The 19,665-nt window shown below is 52.5% G+C and overlaps 1 protein-coding gene and 1 long non-coding RNA gene across 5 annotated transcripts in view; one reads left to right on the top strand and one right to left on the bottom strand.

Moving 5' to 3' along the window:
* Positions 1–209: 209 nt before the first annotated feature.
* On the top strand, positions 210–5,388 carry LOC138068775 (uncharacterized). Its single transcript, XR_011143546.1, has 2 exons — positions 210–2,759; positions 4,468–5,388. It is a non-coding gene; the product is annotated as an uncharacterized lncRNA (long non-coding RNA).
* An 11,084-nt stretch (positions 5,389–16,472) lies between these two features.
* The window catches only part of LOC104150916 (ubiquitin carboxyl-terminal hydrolase 12), a 31,121-nt gene continuing 27,928 nt past the window's right edge, over positions 16,473–19,665 (bottom strand). For 3 of the 4 annotated variants that reach the window (XM_068956869.1, XM_068956871.1, XM_009685430.2), the window contains exon 9: positions 16,473–18,894. In XM_068956869.1, coding sequence (XP_068812970.1) covers positions 18,793–18,894 — 102 coding nt within the window. In that variant the 3' untranslated portion in view covers positions 16,473–18,792. The remainder of the gene's footprint in view (positions 18,895–19,665) is intronic. The other variant, XM_068956870.1, reaches the window with a different exon arrangement.

The raw sequence follows: 19,665 nt of genomic DNA, 5'->3' as shown, positions 1-19,665 counted from the left end.
TGCAGGTGCTGCCTGTGGGCCCGTGGGGTGGGGGGGTCAGTCTCCTCTCACTGAGTTGCGGCATCCACCCACACCCGAGGCTTCCTGTTCCTCAGGAGGAGCAGCAGTTGCTCCTTCCCTATTCCAGCCATTTGGTGAAGAATCAGCGGGGGGGGGGGGGAAACAAATCCCAAAGGCACAATTATTTTTGTGTCCACAAACCGTTCAGTGACTCACAGAGGGAGCAGGATTTTCAAAACAGGGATGCTCAGCTCGCAGAGCGGGGATATTTCAGCTACAACTTCTCCCCCTTTCCCGCTGGTTTCATAACACTCCAGCTTTACTCTTTCATCCCCCCCCCTTTCCTTTACAGGCTGTAGCTCTGCAGTGCAACGAGCTGGCTGCTAGGAAGGATCTTCAGCGCCTGATGGGCAAAGATATTTAGGGTTATGTCAGTGGCTCTGTTTGAATCCACTTGCCCCAGTTTGGAGCATCTGGCTTCCAAATGCGGCTGCGACCCGTCTGAGGGGAATTGAATCGTCATCTACCTGGAGCCGCCGGCCGCGTGACTCGCTGCTGCTGTGTGTCGAGCCCGGGCGACACGAGCAGCATGGGAAAGGGAGGAGGAAACCCGAGCGAGAGAGCTGAATGAATTCACTCCAGCTCCCAGTAATTACGCACCGCCTGGGAAAGGGGAGGCGGATGAAGAGTTTTGACTGACTCCTATCAGCAGCTCCCTCTGCCAGGAGGTCGGTCCGGCAGAACGGCTTTATTTAGCTTTGTTAGTTATCACGGCGGGGAGGGGAATTGATGGCCACGCGAGGTGCTCTGCAAGGACACCATGCAATGACAGCCCCCAGCCCAAGATATGAAGCCGGTCGGCTTCAGCCCGTCCAGGCTGCCAGGGCTCGGGGGGACCCTCAGCCACGAGCAAGCACCGCCGGAGCAGAGCTGGCCCCTCTTTCACCGCCATGTCTGCTGGGGTTGCCGAATCCGGTAGGCAGCCGGCCATCAGTGCGCAGCCTGTCCGGCGCTGGTCCCTGGACCCCCAGCCTCCCCAGGTGCTGGCACCCGCGGTGCGCGGGCCCCTCTGGCAGAGGTCTGACTCCAGCTGCTGCCACGTAGACCTCCATCCACACACACGCACACAGAGGAGAGTCTCTTGCCTAGGAAATACTAAGAAATGGAGTTCAAGGAGAAGACAGGACAGACGGCGGCACATGGCCGGACAAGCATACGGACCAGCAAGCTGCTCACACGCAACTGGCCCCTTTTGCTCCCAGTCCTTCTATTTTCCCACATTTCTCCCTCCCTAAACCAACATGGCCCCTCCCTTTCCCCATCTTTGGTTCCTCCCCTAAACACCCCATAATAAGGTTTGTACAATCCCGAGATGCTCTTCCCTGCGTGCCACAGCCAGTCCCACGCCCCCGCAGGTATTAACCCTCTTGGTGTGAGAGGAGCGCCGGAGAGCCTTCCAGTTAGCTCGCCGGGACGGGATGCTCTCCTGGGAACTGGGGCTTTGTGCCCTCCTATGAGCCCTGCGAGGAGCCGACTCGAGCTGCTCCGTTTCTCCAATTAGGTTATTGGGGTTCCCAAAAACCTGGGTAGATGCACTTACGCTTTAGGATGGGAACATTTCGAGTGCAAATTTCCACGAAACCACTGGCGTGTGCTCCTTGGAAGGCTGGAATTGGGATTTGGGGATATTTGTATAACATAAAAATTCTCCGTGAGCAATCAGAGATGTGGGCAGAAATATGTAATCCCTGGTGAACACAAGATGGTCTTGCTGAAGCTCTGAAATAGAGAGCACAATGGTAAAGAGAGGGAGCAGTTTGACTGCAATCACTGGGGAAAAACATCTTCCAGTTCCCGGTGAAGGAGTCCTCCTGAGCTCCTCAACCTTTACCAGCCCATCATCCAGCGCCCCATCTTCCACACACCGGCTTTCTCTTCTTCGCTGGCTTTGCCTTCTCTTGCGCAAGGGAGCTGAACAGTTATAATGTCACAGCGCTCTCACTTGGGCATCCAGCAATTTCCTTTTTTGTTATATTTATATACTACCTGTCATTCCCCAACAGCTCAAAGTCTTTTGAAGACTATCAGCCTTTACTGCCAACCCAGAGCTAGGACTTGCTATCCTATCTGCCAAAGAAAGAGCTGGAGTCCTTCATCACATTTTTCTGCAGGGAGGAAACCTGCCGTGGGTAGCAGAGTCCCTCAAGGGGGAGATACCCAAGCATCGGCGGAAACCTGAAGCTCTTCCTCCTCCTCCTCTCCCGGCTGCAGCAACTCCCAGGCACCGTGCTCCCAGCACAACACCTCGTCTGCTGCACTTGCTCGTTCCCGCTACGGCACTTGGCGTTAGAGAGCAGAGCGTGAGAGACCAGAAACTCTGGCTATCCACTGCTCAGCGCCGCTGAGCCCTGCGGCTGCCCTTGGTCAGACGCATGTATTTTGCCTGCCGGGCTGCGGAGGGGAAGCACGGGTTCACATCCGAAAGCCCTGCTCAGACCCCGCAGCCTGCTGCGTCTCATCGGACATCCCGCGTTTTCCGTGCAGCCGCATTTAGTGAAAGTGCGGACCGCCTGGAGATCGCGCCTGGCAAAGCGATGAAAGGAGGGAAGGCCAGGTTGGTCGGAGCCCTGCTCCTAGGGAGCAACAAATGTTGGAGCGAGAAGACAACTTTTCAGGGATCCATCCACACCCTGGATGACCTGCTGCTGCTCCCCCAGGGTAGAAACCAGGCCGACTCCTACAGCTTGCTTGTCTGCCAGGTATTGTATCCCAAGGAGGGCCTCTCCTCTGAACTGAAAGAAGCCTTGTAAACTGTGTCAACGACACGCCTCTCTGCCCTCCCCTCCCTTTGGTCCCATACTGAGGAAGACACTATTGATTTGGTGTCCCTGGTGATGTGATCCTGGCCACGCACTTGTGGACTCCTTTTTATTTAGCGCAGGGTGCCTTGCCCCTCTCCCTTACAGCTGTTTCTTTTCCAGTTAGCTTGAAGGCATTTCGGGATCCCCCTAGACCTTCTCAGCTGGGAGCGCAGGGCTGCAGTGCAGAGGTTGTCAGGGTCGGACAGCCGCAAAGGGGTGAGCTGACGTCTCTGTCTCCGAGGAGGACATGGAAAATTGTCTTTGCCAGCTGGGAGCCAGAGGATGTGAACCGCTTTGGAGGGAGGATGCGCAAAGGGGAGGAAGGACCTTACATTTGTCGGTGAGGGGCTGAATTCCCCAGCCCACTGCCGGCAGGCTGCCATTTGCCCCCAGATCTGCTCCTCCTCAGACGGAGATGGAGAAGAGAGTTTTGAGTGACTTTTGACTGGGGTGAAATGATTAGCAGGGGTGGTATTTCTGGTGTCCTTTGGGAGCCATGTGTTCACATGCTGCTGAGACAAGCAGGAGAAACCCAGCTTTCTTCTACGGCCGTGCTGTGTGGCCGCTTACAGGCTCCAAGGCGATCTCTCCGCCCCGGTTTGTTTTCATGTCGGTGGTGGAGACGAAGGCAGAGAAAGCCTTCAGCAGATGTTAACGTCTGTGCCTGGTCTCCGTCTCCATTATAGGCAGTGCATGGAAAGCTGAAAAGGCAGCTGAGATGTTGCTGTGGTCAAGCAGAGATGGCTGGGACCATCACTACTGTGCGGCAGCAGGTCCACGAGGGATCCTGGCCCAGGAGCAGGTCTGCTCTTCTGCCTGACGGCCGCATCCAGCCCCTACTGCACGCGCTGTTGTGCAAATCACAAGCCATGGCAAAACCACCCCAAGCAACCATCCTCCTGGGCTGCAGCCACCACACGCTGCTCACCGGTTTTCTAGTGGTGGTGGTGGGCTGGTGAAATGTTTATTCCTGTCGGCTGTGCTGCTTGGCCATCCCCTGCTGTACCTGCTGTCCACCACCAAATTTGCTAGCTCTTTCCCACGCAGCGCGTGCCGCTCGTGGGGAAGGGAGCTGCTGCCTCTCACTTAGCCCTGTGCCAGCTGCTTCGCAGCGGCTGGCATCCGATTTGGGAGCGGTTTCTGTCCTGAGAGTGAGGGCACCATGCGGATGCCCTGATATCTAATATCACTGCCCATACCTTTCTCCCCCCCTCTCTTCTTCACGGAGATCGCAGGAGCCAAGCGTCTCTGCAACCTGCGCTGCGTTCCCGGGCAGAGCGCCCCGCGACGCTGCAGGCTGCCCCTGGCAGCCCCCTTGGCGCATGAGGGTCAAGCGCTGCTGGGGCATCCCGGGAGCTTCGCAGTCTCCTTGAAGCACTGGGGACAGCAGTGACGTTATACGGCAGTTTAAAACCCAGCTGTGACACCTCCAGAGCTGCCCCAAACTCAAATGGCTTTGCACCTGGGAGGACGTGTCATTGCTTTGCACTTGCAATACTTGAGCATTGGCCTTTTATGGATGTGCTTAATGTTCTGAGCTATCCTGGTATCTATAAGGACATTTCTGCAGTATATTAAGCGTGCTTTATCTATATTCAAATTACAGATTTGGTAATGAAGAGCAAAAGTGAATGCCCGACCCCGTAATTACGTATCAACAGGCCACCAGTATCATATGAGAGCACCGTGCTGAAAGGAGACGGCTTTTCACTTTAATCTCTCATGTTCCTCCTTGGGCTTTGACCACTCAAGGGAAGATCAATGCTAAAGGCGGTCGCCTGTCCTCTTCCTGGTGCTGACATGACCCATTTGAAGCGCTGCCGCAGAGCGTGGAGGTGCGCTACGTAACGCTGCTGTTGGTACGGAGTAGGAGGTGGTCTGCAGAGGAACTAGGTCTCTCATACAGCCCTAGAAGATGTACCTTTTGGTTAAAAAGTGTCCAGCAAGCTGTGCCGTCTGGAGAGCAGAAGACAAACTAGTGAGTTAAGACACTGAAGCTATTCCTGTAGCAGGGGGCCAGCTATTTGTTTGGAGTAACGACCCTAACAGGGAGCTAAGGAACAACAACTGGCTCCAGGCCAGGGCCAGTCTTCGCTTCTCTTCCTCCTCCTGCCCCAGGCCTTGGCCTTGCCTTGTGAAGGCAAAGTTCAGTGTTAACAGCTGCTTGCTGGCATGCGAGGGCTGTAACTCCTGTTGCAGAGGTCAGAAAGGAGGATAACCGTGCCACCAACAACCTGCGAAAGCAGACGCACTGGCAACGTTTTCACCGCGGCGCCTCAGCTCTGCAAACAGCGACCGCAACGCCCCGAAAATCACAGGAAACCACACTAGGCAAGGGACGGTTTCCTACCACCGTGTGTCGCCCGGCTAGCCCTGGGCCGTCATCGCTGCTCTGAACGCCGTGGGCTTTTCCTAGGCGCTGCCCCCTGCTCTGCGGCCGTGCCGGTTTCCCGTGCGACCGCGCAGCGTGCTGCAGCAGCAGCCCCGGCGTGGGCACGGTCGGTGAAATAAATGGAGTGCAATCCTCTCTCACTGTTTTTTTGTTGTTGCTTTTGGTCTGAAAGCACAAGAATTGGCTTCATCTCTTATTCTAAGGTAAAGCGTCGTTACCCCTCCGCGGTAGACGAGCTACTGTGCTCTTCCCGCCCTAGCTGCCGAGCGCTGGAAATGCACGTCCGCGTTTACCCGGCGTTTTATGCCAGCGTCTTTTCGGAGGCAAGCGGATGCAGGCTCGTTGCGGCTGGCTCTCTCGGTCCCTCTTACTCCAACGGTGCTTGAAATCAGAAGAAGTAGAGCGCGGCTATAATTAGCAGTGCTAACTAATCGGGGCGGCACAACGGCAGCGCTGCGCCCGCGAGCCTTCCCCAGCGGGGCCTTGCAGGGCCGCGTGCCGTGGCTGAGCGGGCGAAGCTCTGCCTTACAAGGCTTCGCATAATCTTTGCGGCTGCAGCGCTGCGTAACGAGGCCGTTTTACGGCCCCGGCCGCCCCCGGAGAACGGGGGCGTCTCTAGGCGCCCTTTCCTTTGCCAACTGCATTGCTTGGACACAGCGTTTCAGCCCAGTCTAAGGGGAGGAGGAAGAAATGGGGTTTAGTGATGGGTTTTCCGGATAAAAAAGACTGTGATAACGTTAAACGCGGGGCCAGCGGCGATGGAGACGGTAGAGGCAGGAAGGTGGGAGTCCGGCTTGTCAAACCGTTCAGCTTTGACAACAACTAGTTGATTTGGCTGAAAAAAAATCTCTGTTACAGGCTGCTATCGTGGACCGGATCAAGGGCTCGGCTTTCAGAAGTGACCTCTGCTGCCATGCCTGAAACTATGGTTGCAACCATATTTTTCCCTCTCAGAAATGCAGGTGGATGGCAATTTTTGCGTAGCGATGGGGATGACAGGGTCCCAGGACGCCGGGCACGGTAGAGGCATGAGAGAACTTCCCCCAGTGCTGCCTGCGCCGAAGGGAGGTATTTCTGGGTTGCTGAGCGCATGGATGGTGGGAACCCAGCGTCTCGCTGCACCGTTACAGTTAGTGGCTGTAAAAACGCTCCCACGTTTTGTTGCACCCTCAGGGCCGCGCAGGCGCAAAATCGCAGCGTGACTGCTGGCAGCGTGAACGCCAGGTGCTCGCGGAGACCTTCTCGCCGCCCCCCGTCTGCCAAGCACAGATTAGCTGGGGACATTCCTGGGGACATGCTATGGCGTTGGCGATGGAGATGCTGCATCCCCGCAGGACCTGCCCCAAGACAACCGGCAGCCGTGCAGGGGTGGGGGCAGCTACTCGGGACGAGGTTCTGCTTGTTTTTTGTCACCCAGAAAGCCGTTTGCACCAGCGGGTTCACCCTGTAAGGCTCTTGCGGGTCCTGGTCCCTGGAGCTGGGCTCACAGCACTCTGGCTGCAGGTCCAGGCTCAGAGGGGCCGCTCAGGAGCGTGCCCCAAGTAAGGGCACCCATGGGAGCCTCTGCAGTGAGCTCCACCTGCTTAAGGATGTGCTGCTGTTTTACAACCTTGCTGGCGCATGTGTGAAGATAGGACCCCAGTGGCACATGCATGCGGTCAGGACCTCACTGGTGCATGCATGGGGTCAGGACCTCACTGGTGCGTACATGGGGTCAGGACCTCACCGGTGCATGCATGGGGTCAGGACCTCACTGGTGCGTACATGGGGTCAGGACCTCACTGGTGCGTACATGGGGTCAGGACCTCACCGGTGCATGCATGGGGTCAGGACATCACTGGTGCATGCATGCGGTCAGGACCTCACTGGTGCATGAATGGGGTCAGGACCTCACTGGTGCATGCATGGGGTCAGGACCTCACTGGTGTGTGCATGGGGTCAGGACCCAACTGCATGTTTGTGGGCGCAGAACCCCAGTGGTTCATGCTTGGGGACAGAACCGCACTGGCACACGTGTACAGGGACAGGACCTCATTGGCGCACGCATGAGGACAGGGCCCCGCTGGCTCATGCATGGGGCCAGGACCCCACCAGCGTGGATAAGCTGAGGCAATGACAAGCCGCCACGATGTTCCCATGCTGCTGAAGCCACAGTGCCAGCAGAGCCGCCCAGGCGTGACCCGTACCGGGAGGTCAGAGGCAGCCCTACAGCTTGAAGGCTAGCTCTGACTTCTCCTCCTGATTTCTGCTGCCAGCAGGTCACACCAAGGGGAGGCTTTTTCCTTGTCCCTTCCGTGGAATTGTTCCCATCCAGACAACGTTGCTCCAAGTTACTAAGCTCTGCTGCTCTGCTGATCCAAAGAAACCCTTTTTACAACACCTTGGTTCACTCTTGCAGTAATACCCTTATGTCAACACAGCTCTCAGGGGCCGAGGTTGCGCGCGGACGTTTTTCCTTCAGAAAGAAATGCCTTTTGGGTTGTTTCTTCCTCCTCTCATGCTCTATTTGGTGCCCTAGCTGGCTGCCGCGGCCGTGCTCAGACGCGACTGCCTTTCCCCGGCGCTGTGATTCACCGAGCCACAGAAAGGCGCTGAGATCTTGCAGGGTGAAAGGCAGAGAGAGCGACTGCTGTAGTAAATAACGATTAGCAATAATTTAATTAGCCTTCTAGCAGTGAGGAAGGTTGTCTGTGTTTTTGGAGGGGGAAAAACCGAGCTTGGAGAAAAGAATCGTTATTAAAAAAAAAAGACCGGAGGGTTTGTGCGAATCAGCGCAGGACGGTGCTTTGCTGCCTGACGTTCTCGCTGCCAGCCGGGGCCACCTCCTGTCGCCAACATGATCTTTCCAAAGCCGGGCCTGCAGCGAGCCGTCCCGGAGGAGGCACGAGCGGCCAGCCCGGCGCGCGAAGGCGCCGCGCGGCGAGGGCGAAGCAGAGCAGCGGCAATCGCCGGCAACCCGGGCAATCCCCCGGCTCTGCAGACGGCAGGGGCTAGCGGCGCTCGCTAGCCCCGCCGCCAAAGATCTCCCCGGCGGCTGCTTGGAGGGCCAGCTCCCAGAAGAGGAAGAGCGGCAGCCCGGGCTACAGCGCGGCGCCCGGCGAGATATCAGAGAGCCGGGGCCGTTGCGGCGCTCTCGCCCCGAGCGGAGAGGCCAGGCCGGGATTTCTGGGCTCGCCGTGCCAGCCAGCAGGTCGCCCGAGGGCCGGGGAGGACGTCACCTCGGGCGGGCGAGCTCTCAGGTGGCCCGCAGCGCCCCGGGTCGGGGGGGAGCCGCCAGCCCGGCGCGCTCAGAGGCCCTCCGACCTCTCCAGCTCCTCTCCGGCTGGGCAGGAAGGAGGCCGGTTTTAATAAAACCCCGGGCAACGCGTTCTCGGCTTTGAAGTCGAGCGAAAGCCGGCTACGACACCCGCGAAGCCAAGCACAGCCCTGTGCTCTCTGTTCGCGGCTTTGCACCCCTGCCTCCCCACCTTTCCGCAGGAGCCGGCGTGAAATCACAGCCCCCGGCCGCTCCGTGTCCTTCCTCCTCCTCCTCCTCCTCCTCCTCCTCCTCCTCCTCCTCCTCCTCCTCCTCCTCCTCCTCCTCCTCCTCCTCCTCCTCCTCCTCGGGAGCGGCCCCCAAGCCAGCCCGCCCGGCGCAGGGCCGCGGGAAAGCCAGCCGGGGATACCTCGATGTTCGGAGCGAAGGCTCCCTGCTCCTTCCCAACGCTCGGCGCGGGAGAGCAGCCGGGATGCCGCGCGCCCGGGACTCAGCGCCGTCCCGCTCGCCTCTCGCTTGTCACGACCGTCTGTCCCGTCCCCCCCCCCCGTATCAGTGCCATCGTGTGGCACGCATCACTTGCGGCCTGGTTGCTGCAGCGATTCCTCACCAGCGAGAGACAATACCTTAATTATCTTAATGACTCTTTGCGATGGAGGAAACACGGGCGGCAAAATGACCAGAGCCCGCCCGAGCCGCCAGCCCCCCTTGGCTGTAACTTTTTGGAGAAACGTGTCGTTGGAGGGCCTTTCCGCAGCCGGCAGCTCTGCGCCAACAGGAGAGCAACGCCCGGCCCTCAGCCTGCCTCTCGGAGACCTGCATTCGCCTCCCCGCGCCCCGACGGCTTCCAGCAGCGCCGGGCGGCGCGCATCCCTGCCCGCCGCATCCTTCCTCCCGCCGGGGCTCCCCCGCCGAGGCTGGCCCCCTCTCTTTCCAGACGCGCGAGAGGCGAAGGGCTTCCTCCTTGACGAGCCGAGCAGAGGCCGCCGCCGCCAGCCGGTCCGCCAAGGTGGAAGCCGGAAGCAGCGAACTCAGCGCAGCCGGTTCCCGCGCGTTGAAGGTCAGCAGCCGGCGGGAGAGCCGCGCGGCGGTGCTGCAGGCGGAGGGCGGGCGGGCGGCGGGCTATTTTTAGCCAGCCGGCTTTTTAAGAAGACAAAATCCAAACCCAGGGAGAAAAATAAAAAGAAAATGAAATAAAGCGCGGCGAGCCCGGAGCCCTTATTTAATTCCCCCAAATTTGGGGTGCTGCCGGCCACCCCCTTGCAGAGCGGTGCCTTCACGGAGGGCTTTGCCGGCAGGTTGAGCGAAATATAAGGGACTTCACCGCAAGGCGCAGGCTGCTTTGGCTCGCCGGCATCTCCTTCGCTGGAACTGGGAGGGTCGATGCTCCGAGCAGGGACAGAGCCGCTACTCGATGCAAAGTTCATTTGATCGCTCACTACTAGCGTTGTTAGCTAAATCCCTCAGCAAGTCCATCAGGCGGCGCGGAAGCCGAAGGCGGCGCGATTCGGTTTAAGCAGCGCCCCGCTGAGAAAACGAAGCACGCGAAACGCGGAGCCGAGGCTGCCGCTCGGGCCCCGACTCCCAGCACGGGGGGAAAGAGCGACCATTCGGGGCTCCGGGCATCACCGCCCACCCCCAAGGGACGGGACGCCACGCAGCCGCCGCGGGATGGAAACGTCCCCGCCGCAGCGTCGGCCCCAGGAGCCGGCGAGCGCCGCGTCTCCCTCCCGGCGCCGCTCTGAGTCGCTCGGCGGCTCCATCGGGCAGCAAAAGAGCCCTTTGTGCCACGAAGGCTTTGCTCTTCTCTTCGGGGTTGCTCTGGGTTTTGACCGGCGTCTCCCAGACGAGAGCCGAACCAGCCAGCCGGGGCCTGCTCTGCGCGGCGATCCGCGCGCCCGCGGCGGGCGTACCTGCGCGGGGAGCCCAACTGAGGCCCGACCCAACGGACACGTCCATCGCAGCTTTCAGATGGGTGGGTGACGTCGGCCAAGGATCAAACTGGTCCAATACCGAGTTTGGCTGGCGGGGCAGGACCCTGCACGTGCCGGGATGCGAAGCGGGCAGCGGGACGGGAAGTCTCAGCGTGTTTGCGAGAGCATCGTTGCAACAATGGAAATTGGGGGGAGGGGGGGAATCAAAACGCCCTTTATGTTCCCGGTGTCCCAGGAAGTGACGATGGGGCCGTCGAGTGCAACGATCAACGCGGCAGCTGACGGCGCCATTGTGGAGCTGGGAATGGCCGAGGTGAAGAGCAGCGATTTTGGCAAAAGTCAAACGAAGACCTCACTAAACGCTCCTGCTGCCTCCATCTCCAAACCACGCTGGCTTCGGAGGAAAACCCAAGGTCTGGATTAAACCACGGCAAGTAAAAGCCGGCAATTAAACCTTGGGCGGCGAGAAGGGCAAGGGGAGAGGGCCAGCGAGCCAGGGGACCCACCGCGCGGTGGAGACTCTCCAGCGATTTTGCAGCATCAGAAATCCCAGCTTTTTCCGACTCAAAGCGGAGCTCGGCTGCCTTCCAGCCAGCTTCGCTAGCCCTTCGCGTTATTTTTTTCTGTGCCGAGATAAAATTAGTTACAGTTCTTTGGGAGCTGCCACTCACCATCACGCTCGGTTTTCTTTTCTTAGGAATATGACTAACTCGCAAATGATTAAACGCGCTCGGGGAAGAGCGAGGCGGCGGGGGGTGAATTCTTGGGTTTTTTTCCCCCGCGACGAGAAGAACTTTTGGAGCCGCCTCGTCTTCCGCAGGGCGCAATAAGCTTGGAGGGCGCCTCTTGGAGGCCGCTCTTCTCCCTCCCCGCTTTCCCTCTGGCTCCTTCCCGCAGCAGCGCAGACGATGCTCCCGTTTGCAAACCCCTTTCCAGCGGGGCCCGTTTCACACGGCGGCTTTCTTCAGTCTCATCCCCTTGCTGGCTTTTCCTCGGAGACGGGACACGGCTCCCGGCGGCGTTGCCCCAATTCCTGCCCTTCTGCTGGCAACTCTCAGCGCTGCAGGTTGAGCTGGGGGCTCTCAAGACCACTGAACTAGATCCCTCAGTTTCACACACCTTATTTTTGGGAGGTCTCCGTTTCTTTGGAAGATATTCTTTGTTTGAAAATAACCCGAAGGCAACGTGGTTTCCAAATCTCAGGGAAATTCTTCCGTTCTGATGGTATTTAACCTGCTTGAAATGCTTCGCTCAAGCTGCTAAGAAAGAGTTAGGAGAAACCCTGTTTTCCCACATTTAACTAACTGACCTCCCTCGTCTTGGGGGACTACCATGAACTTTTTGCAAAAACGAAACTCGACCTTTCTGACATTTCTAAGGCAGGATAAATTGAAATGCACCAAAAAAAAAAAAAATCAAAATCAGATTTATATTCAGTCTTGTATCATCCATGAGAAACCAGGAAAATAAGAGTGAAATCTCAGTTCACCATCTTCACTGCACCTTAGAGATAATTCAATCAATAGATTTACATTTTGGTTGCTTCACATGCCCTTTAGTTTAGGAGGTGCTGCTGCCCGGCCTCGGCGCAGCGGCCGGCGACTGTTTCGGGGCCTCCGATGGGCTCAGTCTTCAGCAAGACCCCTGGCATTTCCAGATCGGTATCTGCAGCAGACACCGGCACAGCTTGGCTCTTTTCCTCTGCAGTGATTCCAAAGAAGTTTGAAGAAATCAACTGGATTTCTTCCAGACTTTCGCCCTTTCGCTTAGAGAAATATTGTGACTCAAAATCTGAAAATGAACAGTTTTTTTAAAAAAAGGGGGAGGAGGGAATTGGAAAACGTTGCCAAGAATAACACTCGTCGCCACCACCGCCGCTACATCCTCTCTCTCGTGTAATTCGCCCTACCCTTCCTGGGGAGGCGATGAGGGTTTGCTGGCACAAGGGTGGAAAGAAAGGGACCCGGAGAAGTTTGATAACTGAGCAATCTTTTGGCACTGACGCCTTTTAACTAGACATGGCCAGGTAATGGGAAAGGGGGACCAGCAGACGTGGCTTCCAGTTGCAATTTGATGGTGCCCCAATTTCTCGCTACAACCGAACATCCTCCCACCTTTTCCCTCTTGGCCAGCACAAAGCCAGGGGCCTTCAGCAACGGAGCCGTGCTGCTGAGATAAGAGCCACGGCTTTCCAACTGCGTGGCCACCACCTGCAAAAACGCTGCTGCAAGCCTGAATTTTTCCAAATATTAAGGCAAAGCGCATTGCAAATTGTCCGTCACTTAGAGAAAAAGGAAAAGGTCTTCCTAGCGCTCATCTGACTCATACTGTAGAGGATACAAAGGAGGCAAAGACAAGGAGGTCTCAAAGAGTTTCCCTGGGAAATCCAAGCCTCACGGGGTTGAGCTGCTTTGCACGCGATCCCGGATGTGTTCTCCCCTCTTTTGGGGCATCCCCTCATTTCTGTGTGCTTTAGGGAAGTTCAAGCAAAACATGGATCATAACCATACTGTCCCTGTTTTCTGCTTTACAGCGTTGCTGACTCATTGCCTTATTGCAGTGTGTGTAGGCTACTTCTCACTAAAGGAAACAAATGCATAACGCGCTAATAGAGTGCTAATTAGGCCACTTAATTACAGTAGAAATTGTTCAACTCCTACGGAAAACTGCCTGCTATTTTCTTGTGTGTCTACATCCACGGGTAGCGAGAAGAAATGGCTCCAGCTACGTTTGACTTCACTTCCATCCAGGGCCACGATCTTGTCTTCAGGAGCAGTGCTGAGGCTTGCTCTAGCTGGCAGGCTGAAGCACCGCTTATCCTGCCTCTTCTAAGTCCAGGCCTTAGGAAAATGACTCTTTCCATCTCTTTTCCTTTTGGATACTCCCTTCTCCTCATTATTCCCAAACCTTTCACAAATCCTTTTTGTCTTGACCCTTCAGGTTCAACTCAAGCCCCAGGGGGAATTTTGGGGCTTCTTAAGTTACCCTTTATGGCCAGGGCCTCTCTGCTGCCCTCCCCATCCAAGCTGACATTGGTCCATGCACCAAAATGAGTCCGCTCCCCCTCACTTCATACCGATCTCAGGCACCATCTGTTCCTACATCTGTCACCTTCACGCTTCACACGTCCATCTCCCCAAAGAGCGCCGATCCCATCGCGGCACCCGAGACAGCCCACAAGGTGCCCTGACGAAGAAACCAACTACCCAGCCACAGCTGCTCTGAGAGGGGTTAGCTGGGCCGAATGAGGCGCCCAGAAGCCCCCCAGAGCTATTTACATCTAAAGTCTCCGGGGAGTCATTCTGTAGCTTCCCTTCATGAGGCCAAGCGCTGTTTCAAGAAGGCTTCACAGCCTGAGTCTGCAGAGCCTCTGCTGGCATCAATCAACTCGCCAGTCTCTTCCTTTTGGCCCAGGATTGCCATGTTGCACACGAAGGCAGTGCTGCACCATCATGATCCCCCTGCTGAGCATCCCCTAGCTGCTGACTGCTTATCTTGTTTAGAGGTAACTAACCTGTTAGCACCCAAACAGCACTCAGCAGATCTGCAATGTTCCACCTCCCCAGGCCCAGCTGATATTGTTATACTCTCTTTTCAGGGAACTTGTAAAGTTCTGCTTTGCAGGAGATAACCACCTCTCCCACAACAACGGCCTAAAACCAACCCAAATGGAGAATTTTTTTTTAAGTGGTATGCAGCTTTTAGCAGTTCCTGGACAAAGATCTAAAAGATAGTACTGTTCCTGATGAAGTGGGGAAAAAAGCCTGATGCATTGCTGAACTGCCGATAACCCCTGCATTTATTTGCATTAAGGAGCTTTTAAAACAACTGACAACCACCACACACACTCGTTATTAGCAACTCAAATAACATGGTGCCACTGTGCAATTAGTCTTTCCCTTTCAGGGCTTCATCCATCATGCCAGGTGCAGTGCAGAAACATTGCACGCAGCTGTAACAGCTTCATGCAAACAACAGTCTTACCAATGACCCAACAGCCCAAGCTAGAAACTCAGGACTACCCAAGGACCTACAATATTTTGCAGTCCATGTCACCAGGTCTTTGCTGCTTTGGAGCCTGCTGGCCTAGCACCTAGGTCAGGATCAACGTCCCATGTGGGATGGATGTATGGCACGGATGTACTTAGTGGAAGACACGGGACTAAGAACCACTGTCACCTCTGTGTATTCATACAATAGTGCTTCTCACTCGATTACTGCTTGGGGCTGGAGGAGGAAGTGTAACACAAACCTGTGCTGAAGACAGACAGCTCTGAGCGGACAGATGCCGGCTGAAAGGAGCTGGATGGTCAGCATTTGAAAACATCTAGTACCGCTACAAACTTGGTACGTTTGTACGCACAGCTGCTAGCCCCAGTGAGATCCTCACCCATAACTGGGGCTGTTTGGCTCTGCTTTAACGTAAAACAAGCTTCCTAGGTGCCACAGGCCGAGAACGCATCCCCTCAAAACACATACTGGCACAAAGACAAGTGAGTTAAAATGAACAGCCGGATGGCGCAGAAGGTCAAACCGTTCTCCTTTGCATAGTGCTCCGTCTTAAGAAACGAAATGCAAGAGGACCCCTGCATTATCCCACCAATACCGCTTCCTTTTCAACCTTACGTATTCTGAACTATCTCTTACAGACATCTAATCCTGCCCTGCTGCTGCTCTCAGGAACCAAACAAAACAGGCTGGCTGGGTAGGTGGAAACAAATCCTGTAGATAGGGCTGATTTCACAGGAGGGGAAGGGAAGCAGACAGAAGTAGCCTGAAGGTTAATTAGTGCAACACTAGCAAATGCTAGCAGGACTTTACATGTTGAGAATTAATTACGTTTCAGAGGATTGTTTCCTTTCCATGAATGCCGGGGACTACAAGGGGAAGGTTTTACTTGTCTCAGGGGCCTTTGTTAGTCTATTTTCTTTCTTGTACCAATCGAATATGATTTGTTTTAAACATATCCTAAACCGAGCTGGCACGGTGGCTTTAAAAACTCCTGCTGGTAACCAGAACATGCCAAGCACAAATGCCAACTCATAAACAAGCGTTTGTTTCTGAAGTCTTCAGGGCAGGAACCTCTCCACAACCAAACAGTAGGATCTGCTGAAAAGAAGTAAAACAGCAGAACAGGGAGCATTTTGTTTCTGCCGCGGGTTAGCAGAGAGAAATAATAAGCATGGGAGGGCCTTCACCCTCACTCCAGGACCAAACTCCGCAAGAGACCTACAGCAACAAGACAAATGCAACCATTCATCAGTGAAAAGCAAGACAGAACCAGCCCCAAACAGCTAAGATAAATCCCGCCTTACTGGTGCTCTAAGCTAAAGCCACATTGCTTTCCCATGTTCTGGTTTTGGTTATTTGTCCTCAGCAAAATTCATCTTGGGGAAAACTCTCAGCTCTTTCAATGAAAGTCAAACTTGTATTTACTAGAGTAAAAACTGGCTCCATTTATTCATTGCTAATGTGTGACCCAGCAAGACAAGGAACAGGCAGCATTTTGGATTGAAAAAGTGTTTTTTTTACAAGCAGCTTCAAAATCTCATTTGCTTCTATGGCATTTTAACCTACTCCCCTGGACTCCTACTCTAGGAAGCAGCCTTTAACCAAGTTTTCCCTATACAGGAGCGAACAGCACAGAAAGGAAGACCTGCCCCTCCATGAAGATAAAAAGCTCCAAGCATACGGTACTATTTTTGGTTTTAAATGTCTTTGTTCCAGATCAGTCAAACAATATTCTCAACAAAGTCTTACCGAGTCCAGCAGCCAGGGGCAAAGGAGAGAGAAGGAAAAAGGCAATCCAGGGGCTGAGGAGGAGACTAGGGAATGCCTGCGGTGGGAGGGGTGCCGGGGGAGAAGGCCCTCGGTAACCTCGCCTTGGTTTACCAGCGCATCAGTTCTTAACTGCAGCGCTGAATTATTTATCTTTAACTGCTTACGCAGAGGTTTTACGCATGAAAAAAAACCTACTAGTCAGAATCACTCAGCCAGCCAACGTGCAGAGAGAAACTAGGGAGAGATGGTGACTAACCAATTACTTTTATTTCTGCTTTTGATTGAAACTCAAGGAAAAGCATTTGGGCCATGTGCATTTGACCATACATGACCTTTATTGGAGACAGGTGGGGTCATTTATTATACAGAAGTAACATCACACCATTCTCTTCCAATTTAATTCCTTTTAGTTTCCTTATAAATCTGTAGCAAAAGTGCACTTTTAACAGTTTTTAATCTATAGTATATATCTTTCAATATTCTCTCTCAATCAGGTATTTTATTTGTAAAAACGTATCGCCAGATATACAAAATACATGTCTAGTGTACTACATTAATTTTTTGTATTTACTGTTTAGATTATTCTTAACTCAGTGCTCTTTTTTTTTTTTTATTTTTTTGCTAGACTTACTGATGACAGACTTCTGTTGGCGCCACCAAGAGAGGACTTATGACTCGTGTGCGAACAAGGGGAGAGGACTCTTAGCCAAGAACAATTTTCACACAGTAGGAACAAGATGACAAAAAGGTTATTGAATGTCTCTTCAAATGACAGTACTCTGTATAATTAAAAAAAAAAAAACCCTCTGTAGTTTATCTGCTGGAGGAGGAGATGTGCGGAGAGAAGGGGACCTGCACCCAGCTGGAACACAACGATGACGACTAATTTGCACGCTGAAGAGAGGAGTTACTTGCTAACAGGATGTTTCTGGTCATGGTAAGGAAAAAACAGATACGTATAGCCACCGCAAGAAACTGTTTGTGATCTGCTGTTTTCCTGAGGACAATATTTTGGTAAAATATTCTATATCCTGTACAAGCCACAGAATTGCATAAGTTAAACGTCCTCCGGAACAACAATCACTAGTGTATGCTATGACCGGCTGTACTGGGCACAACCACACCGAGGACAGCTCTTGCGTTATCTAACAAAATGAAGAAAGGAAAATGGTAATTTCCACTGGTAGTTTAGAGCCAGCTGCGACAAGCTTTGGCACAGTAACAGGACTTTTCAAAAAAGAAAATTACCTAAGATTCTCAGAGATTTCTTACAAACTCCCTTAGTCTTTTCTTTCTAGTTATCCTTGAGATTATAATATATACACACGTAACGGATAATTACTTAATTTCAGTCTTCAAAAGACTAACATACTTTCCTCTGTAAAGCAAGGCCTATAGAGGTAAAACAATCAGAAGCATTTTCAGGAGGTTATGAGTCCCAGGTCAACACAAACATTACCAACAGATGATGAGCAACATTTAGCAAGGTAATGTCAAGGGGGTTTGTTTTTCCTTCTTAAACGTCCATTATCTTGAAGACTAAGAACAAGTGGGTTAGTTATGTAAGTAATGCTTCCCTTGGTTAACCCTTCACAATTAGTGCTGTTTCTGTGTATTAGCATAGATTCAAATGCTAGTTGCATCAGTTTACAAGGTATCAAGTGAAATGTTGAACAGATTCTGTTTCAGAAAGAGGGCACTTTTGGTTTATGCAATAGCTCCAACAAATGCTGTAACTTTAAACTTTCTACAGCAACTGGTTGCCAGACATATTCTTCAAAACGTAACTGCAGATTCAAGGGGAGCAGAAAAGCAGCAATGTAGCTTTGAGTCAAAACTTCTGCTTCGAAAGAAAAAAGGAAGAATAGATTAGGCTGAATATGGATAAAGTCCTATACCTTCTGAAGAAGAAACAGAACAGTAAAAATTAAAATATAAAAAGAAACAGTGCTATTAGTGTTATCGAAAACCAGGATAATGCATAATGGGGAATTTACAATGCTGCATAGAGAGTTTTTTGTCTTTTTTTTTTTTTTTTTTAAATTACAGACTTGACATTTCCAATATGTCTTAGCTTTGTACTGCTTCTCAAGTCTGAGTCACCAAAAATTTCCAGCAACCAGCTGCTGTTCATATCCTAAAATATGCCTTCAGCTGACACTGAATATTGAAATCGTTCTGCTAAAATACAGAAAAACGATGATGATAGAAACCAAGGTATAGCCTCAGGCCAACATTAAATGGTAAAAATTCTACAGTGCTACTTTTAAAACTCTTCTTCAGTTCATGAACAAATAAGCAGCCAGGTTTCAAGTAGAGGTAACACAGATTTTGGAAGATAGCACGTAAAAAAAGCCCAGAAAAAAATTGGAGCAAAAGCTCTTCCTGTTACGGCAGTCAGCACTAATCCTCCAAGAAATGGCAGAGAGAAGCCTTTATCCGCCCTGCTGGATCTGTCCTGGTCCTACAGCAACAATGAGGAACTGCTTCTGCTGTCACAAATATGTTCCATTTGGACATATCTTGATCCCTTTTTTCCTCTTATTTAGACACATTTATCTTTTGTCTTTAGTCTCTCGACTGGTAGAAGAGGATATATCCAGATTCTGAGTTTTTGGAAATGTCTGATGTTAACCCATAGAATTCTTCAATGGCCTGCGCATCGATTTTCTGAAAATTAACGAGAGTTAAAATTAGGCTCAGACAAAACACCACTTTAAGAATCCCTTTCCCAAACATTACTTTCAGTTTTCTGGGGGTGATGCTGGAAAGCCATGCAGTAATAATAAAATGATAGAACAAGCATTTTCCCTGCTTATTAACTATGAAATATTGAAAAAAAGAAATCAAGACAAAAAAACCTTCTCAGAAGCGGTACACTCTTAAGAGGGACTATGGCAAAGGGATTCATAAAAGTGTATTCCCAAAAATTTGCATGATGTTTTTTATTTTTGCCTCCTCGTTCACATTGGAGTTACCTTTCCCAGCTATAGGTCTGCAATGTAGATGAAAAACAGTTAAAGATCAGCAAAGAAAATTATTGCATAATTGGGAGTACATAAGGACCTTTGTGAGCATATTCAACATTCAGCTAAAGTAACTTTAGATTTTAAAGATCTTGCGGCCCTCTTACGTGGGGAAGTCCTGCAACAGCAGCTACTAACTGTACCATAAAACATGTGGACCACATCTGACAATCATCTGGTTTTATGAGCGCTTTCCTTGCGTTCGGATTTGCTAGTACAATGCCGACGAGAACATCACCACAAGGTTGGTGCTTTAAGATAAATAACTTGTTCTTCATATTAACAGAAATAAACGACTTCTTTACATTTAAAGTTGTGAATACGTGCAGAAAAGCAGTTTTTCATTTTATACGCCAAGAAGCCAGGCCCATAGAGCGTTATGTTTTAAAGATGCAAGTTCTACAGTCTTGATCCA

Source organism: Struthio camelus, chromosome 11 (genome assembly GCF_040807025.1).
Source record: "Struthio camelus isolate bStrCam1 chromosome 11, bStrCam1.hap1, whole genome shotgun sequence".
NCBI classification, from domain to species: Eukaryota; Metazoa; Chordata; class Aves; order Struthioniformes; family Struthionidae; genus Struthio; species Struthio camelus.
The sequence above is the reverse complement of the archived record's forward strand: the minus strand, read 5'-3'. Positions and strand labels throughout refer to the sequence as shown.